The sequence below is a fragment of the Ursus maritimus genome, unplaced genomic scaffold (genome assembly GCF_017311325.1).
Source record: "Ursus maritimus isolate PB19 unplaced genomic scaffold, ASM1731132v1 scaffold_20, whole genome shotgun sequence".
In the NCBI taxonomy this organism is placed as follows: Eukaryota; Metazoa; Chordata; class Mammalia; order Carnivora; family Ursidae; genus Ursus; species Ursus maritimus.
In genome coordinates this window covers 38,957,531-38,963,824 of record NW_024424453.1, presented here as the reverse complement: position 1 = coordinate 38,963,824, position 6,294 = coordinate 38,957,531, and the positions used below count along the sequence as shown (strand labels likewise).

Genomic DNA, 6,294 nt, shown 5'->3' with positions numbered 1-6,294 from the left:
TTGTCACTGAATGTGTTGACCATGAGTGATACAGTTGAGTTTATTTCTTCCACTAAAATTATGGAGAAAAAACAAAACATACCTAAAATAGTCTGAAGGTTAAAGCCAGACATACATACCCTTGTCAGTGAATGTGTTGACCATGATTGATGCAATTGAGTTTACTTCTTCCACCAAAATCATGGAAAAAACCCAAAACCAAAACTCAAGGGTAATCACTATAACAATCTTAAAAGGAAAAAAGGAGAGAAATAAATTCAAAAGTGGTCAAACTCAATGCTCAGCTCAAACTTGACTTTCACTAGAAGCTATTTTTGGAGTCTCATATTTTAATTGTTGAATAGAGAAGGTTGTAACAGAAAGGATGTCTATGAGAAAGGAATGTCCGGCTAATATGTAAAGTGATAATGATCTGAAACAAGTGTAAAATCATCAGGTTATTGACAGCTGGAGAAATTCCACATGTTAAGCAACTTAGCTACAAAGAAATATTAGAGGTCAGATGAAAAATACACTTGAATCTGTAATTGAGTTAGACACGACTTGCTGCACGTAGGGCTACACTGGTCACCAGGATACAAAGCAAACACTGGGTTACCAGAAGTGCATTTATCAGCCACAGTGATTTATTGAGTGCTTTAATAATACAAGTGTACATCAACTGATCCACAGTCAAAAGTGGCAGGTCCCTAAGAAATTTACAAGCACTTTAAGTAAATCAAAATACATATTATTTTGTTCAATCCAACAGTCCTCTGTGTGGGGGACAGAAGGCTAGTGATAAACAGAGTCTCAGTAATGCACAGTGATTCTGATTGAAGCTTTTGTACAAAAAACTTGTTCCCAGTAGCATGCACCCACCAATAAAGACTTCAGTACAAAAAATTAACCCTAAGCACTACATTTAAGTAGAAATGAGATATAATTCTGAATTCGTGTTTTCCCAAAGATCACATAAAAGGAAAAAAATCAAAATAAAACAAACAACAACAAAAAACAAAACCACACAGTAATACAAAGCTTTGTAAGAAAGCTCTTACTATTACAGATCCAACATTGTTTGCACTGAAAACAAAAGTTCCCATCCATGTTGAGGTGGGAAAAAAAAACCCAAATCTTTCAAGTTAATAGAAATCAAAAAAGGGAATAAATTGAGAAGGTGGGGGGGTGGGGGGGTGGAGGGAAGAGAGAAGGAAAAGGAGGAAAAGGAGAGAGGGAGAAGGGAGTGGGGAATGGATGACATACCATCAGAAAAAGGTTCAAAATTTAATAAAAATAAGAAAATAAGAACCGAGGTCCGGAGGGGTGGGTAGGGCTATTGATGCACTTGGTGAATGTGCTTGCACAGGTCCGGCGGGGGCAGCAAGCAGCAGGCCCCTATGTGGCATATCGCTTGGTCCACTGTCTGGCCATCCGGTCGTGCTCTGCTCTGTTGGTCATGTACTGTGTGGCAATGCTGCCCACCAGAGGGTCAGCTGGAAGGGAAGCAGAGTCAGGAGTCAGTAAATACCAGCAGCACTTCCTCTTTCAAAGCTGGGGCAAAGGAGTGTCTAGAAAGCTAGCCCTAGATCAAGGAGTAGTTGCAGAGGTGGTGGGAAACTGCTGCTGTAAGCTGGAACAATGTCACTTTAGCAAAGACTTGTAAATGACCTGCCAGTGACACATCACATTTCACACCAGCTGCCAAAAGAGTCATCTACTTGTACTTTTACCGATGGCTCTTGTCATTTCTTGACTAGTCATTCTCTCTCCCTGTTCCCACTGCACCTCCCTCCCCTTGTTTTCAGGTAGCTGTTTCACTGAGAACTCTTTGGGAAGTGGTTCTGATGGCCTGGCCAACTCCTTTACCCTGGGACTTAGACCCTAGGTGGTGGCAGTGGTGGCACTCCCACCCCTCACTGCCTACACTGGCGGAGGCTTCAAGAGCCTCAGCTGAACACCATCAAGCAGCAGCCTTACTGACACAGGGGAAGATGGTCTACTTCTTCCTCCAAATTTGGAAATATCAAAATCCATATAGCTCTTTATTATGAAAATACCTGTAGATATTAAATAATAGCTAATACTCACATCCTGAAACTTTAACATACTAACTCCATAAAACTCCGCGGAACTGACACATCAGGAAACTGGAACACTAGGGGGTTAGTAAGTCACCTACCCAAGACAGAGTAAGCGGCGGAGCCAGGCTCTGAGCCTGGAGCCCACTACGCCCTGCTTGGGAGATTGCTTTCCACCCACACAGGACTGAAAAAAAATCAGAGCAATTAAAAATAAAGGTTTTTTTTTTTTAGGTTTCTGGATTTTTTTTTTTTTTAGTTTTTTTTTTTAGTTTTTTAGGTTTTTTAGGTCCCAGAATGTACCCCCTCCCTTTCCCTTCATTCTCTAATTTCACTCCTTCCCTGATTTTTATTTCCTCTGTTTTTGGTGTTGAGAATTTGAGTATATTAGAGCTAGTGGATAAGAAGGAACCAAAATTAGCAAACAGTATGTTAAAGATAAAAAAAAAATAAAGTTAAAGATGAAAAAAGTAAAGAAGTGCACCTGTGGTCTAACACAACCTGTAACGCGGGAAGATGAGATTCTAACCTAGAAAGATACTCACGGTCACACCTTCTCAGTATTAGAGGTGCAACAGAAACACCACCTTTTAATGATCTACTGAGGCTGCTGCTGAAGACTTTCCAAGCCCTCTCTCTAAAAAGACACTGCTTACATTTTACCAAACCTTGCTTATGTTTTCTTGGACTTGTGCTAAGCTTGTTACATTTATTCTAGGGAGAGGTCAGTTTCTTATATTCACTTATACCACAAACAATTTAGATAGACTACCCAGTATGTGGGTTTGTTCAGAACTTCTGCATCTCTGCCTACTCTGTGATTCTTCCCCTTCACTCGCCCAAATGCCGAACCTGAGACCATCACGTAAACCAATCAGCTTCAAGAAGATTTAAACTAGTAATACCAAATGCCTGGAAACTGGCTAAGATACTTAAAAAAAATGTGGTCTTCCAGTTCAGATTAAGTAATGACTTTAGAGGCTAAAGGGCCAAAGAGAGGTCTGAGTCACATTTCTCTACCCTTGAAAAAAAATCATCTTATTCCAATTTCTGGCAGTCTAGAATGTAAAAGTTTGAGTAAAACATAGGTATCCTCAAGAGCTGCAGTCTACGTCACTCAAGACAGGTGTTTAATTGAACAGAATCTCTATTAGTGAAATGCACTAAAGATCCATCTGTGCTTTCTAACTCACTGATCGAGGTAAAGGACAGGCTTAATGTCAGAATGACCAGTGATGTTTGTGCTCTGCCTCAAATCATATCCTCACAGCGTGGGCAGATGGGGAAGAAGACAGGTCTGTCATTTCAGCTCAAAGGAGGAAGAAGGGGACAGATGAAGGATGGGGAACAGGAAGGTATGGGTGAGAAAATGTGTTACAATCAAGTGTTAATATTATTTTAGTAGGGAAGAAGGGGGGAAAATCTCAAAACAAAAGTTAGAGCACTGATAAAATTAACATGCATTGTGCAAAATTTTTTTGTCTGCTTAAACAATTAGATTAGATTTCTTTCAGAGTTCCTTTTACCTTTTCAAGTTTGAGTTTAAAAAGAATATTTTTCTACCTGTAAAATCATACATGCTAACTATAAAAGCAATATTAATAATAAAAACTGCCTCAAATAATACACAAGACAGAAAACTGTAAGTGAAGATCATCTGTAAATTTACTCAGAGAGAACTACTGCTAACATTTGCCTTATATCTTCCTGGACTTCTTCTCTAAACACACAATTAAAAAAAAGATTAATTTATAGTCTGCTTCTGTAATGTTAAAAACTCACTATATGGTAAGTAACTTTTATATAGCAATAATTACAAATCTACTTCATCATTTTTAGTATTCACCTGAATAACCAACTACTTGTTTAGAAACATTTGGGTTTGTTCCAATTTTTGGCTTTATAAACAATGCTGTGAGGAACATTACCATGCACAGACTTTCACAAATTTATGTAAATCTGAAATTTTTTAAAAGTATAAATGAATAACATAAAAGTATAAAATGAAGGAATTTAAAAATCACATATTATTAACCAAGTAGTTCTCAGTGCTAAATGTTTTGCTGTAGAAAGTTGAGACTGTAGATTAGTGAATCAAAACTATATAATATAGGGCCGCCTGGGTGGCTCAGTCAATTGAGTGGCTGGCTCTTGATTTCTGCTCAGATCATGATCTTGGGGTCCTGGGATCAAGCCCTGCATTGGGCTCTGTGCTCAGCGGGGAGTCTGCTTGAGGTTTCTCTCTCTCCCTCTGCCCCCCCCCCCGACTTGTGCTCTCCCTCTCTAAAATCAATCAATCTTAAAAAAAAAATAGGAAAGCAAAAAACCATTAAAAAACCAAAAACAAAACTACGCAATGACTATCACAGTGAATTTAACGGAACAAGACACTCTTTTTGTAGTGTATTTATAATTACGAATCTAAGTAAAGATGAATCTCCTTACACAGGTTTCATATTTCATGGATACAGTTATGCCAGGGATGTAATAAGAGTATCTAAACATAAATTACTTGCTTACTTCTCTAACAACTTCTTTCTAAAAGAGAAGGAAAAAATTCCCATCACTTTGGGTTTCTACTTTCTCAAATCTTCATCGATCTTTGATATTATCCTCTAACAGTCTTCCTTCTCTTTACTAAAGAAACCCCACAAGATTTATCAGTGGATAAGTAAATTGAAATTTAAGTCTTCTACATTTTTTGCCTTGTTCACAGCAATTATTTGAATTTTTGAAAGAAGAGCATGTTTATGCTTACAGCACAGGGTTAGATGATTTTAAGCACTTCATTCTCCCGAATACCAATGCCGCATGTATTAGAGGTTCCCCGAGGCTGAGGAACAGGATTTATGGCACGGGCAATGGAAAATCATGGATATGAGAGTTGGTATATAATGTTCTTCATTAACTACACCTCTAAACCACATCACCTCACCTGTTTAATAAAAATGCCTTCACCTTGTTGACACAATACTAGGTATGAAATACTAGCCTGAATGAAAGGGTAAGACTGAAAGACCACTGACAAGGGGCAGCACACCTACCTTTTCCCTCCTCTCTACTTCCTTGTCTCATCTCTGCCTCCCTACACAGTTCCAGGTGCAAAGAGAAGCTGTTAGTACTAAGTGCTTGTTGACTGAATAACCACCATGATTTGCAAGTGAGTGAAAGGTGAGCATAATGAATACTCTGCTCTCCCATTTTTTTGAGATCTGTGGTCTGTGCACCTTTGATTCTGGAAGAGAAAGGCTCAGACAACTCCTATAACTTCATCTCCAGGCTTGCCTCTCTCCTGGCGGGGGCTACACTGGGTGCCCTGGAAGCCAAATGGCTTAAAGCTTGTCCAGAAAAGGGGGGAGACAGGAATCAATACTCAAGGGGATAAGCAGCAGCTGTATGGCAAGAAGGGAGTGGAAGTGACAGGCAAACTACTGAACTACTGGGTGATTCTATTTGCAAGGTCAAAGAACATTCTGTCTTGGTTGGCAGGTGATACAGGAAAAATTACACGGAAAAAAAATGGATTCCCTTTTTTAAAAAAAAAAGATTTTTATTTATTTAATTGAGAAAGAACGAGTAAGAGAGAAAGCACAAACAGAGGAAGGGACAGAAGGAGAGGGAGAAGCAGACTACCTGCTCAGTGGGAAGCCCTACATAGGGCTTGACCCTGGGATCATGACCTGAGTCAAAGGCAGATGCTTAACTGACTGAGCCACCCAGATGCCCCTGGATTCCCTTTTCTTAAGAAAGCATATATATTCTTAAAAAAAAAACCACAAACAAAAAATAGTACAGAATAGGACAAGGGCATGGGCTTTGGATACAGACTGCATGGGTGTGTACCTCAGTTCTGCCAGTAACTGAGTCACCTTGGGCAAATTACTTAACTTCTCTGTGCCTGTTTCCTCAACTACACAATGGAGACAGTAACTACTCCCTAAAATTCTGTGAGAATTAAATGAATTAATTTTTTTAATGTACAACATTGCTGCTATTATTTTCAAAATAAAGACTGGCAACTAAGTGTTCTTATGCGTCATATTTTTAAAATATAAATCTGATTGTCTTTGTGAAGACATTCTCTCAGATAAAATCCAGAAGTCCTTAGCATGGCTCCCAAGATCCTTGATTTAGGCCTAATCTTTCTAGGCCTTATCTTTCATCTGTCCCCTTCTTCCTCCTTTGAGCTGAAATGACAGACCTGTCTTCTTCCCCATCTGCCCACGCTGTGAGG

General features: G+C 39.1%; 1 protein-coding gene across 3 annotated transcripts in view; it reads right to left on the bottom strand.

Moving 5' to 3' along the window:
* Positions 1-604: 604 nt before the first annotated feature.
* LOC103679676 (ubiquitin-conjugating enzyme E2 E2) overlaps positions 605-6,294 on the bottom strand; it is a 350,872-nt gene continuing 345,182 nt past the window's right edge. For all 3 annotated transcript variants that reach the window (XM_040636865.1, XM_040636863.1, XM_040636864.1), the window contains exon 6: positions 605-1,475. In XM_040636865.1, coding sequence (XP_040492799.1) covers positions 1,378-1,475 — 98 coding nt within the window. In that variant the 3' untranslated portion in view covers positions 605-1,377. The remainder of the gene's footprint in view (positions 1,476-6,294) is intronic.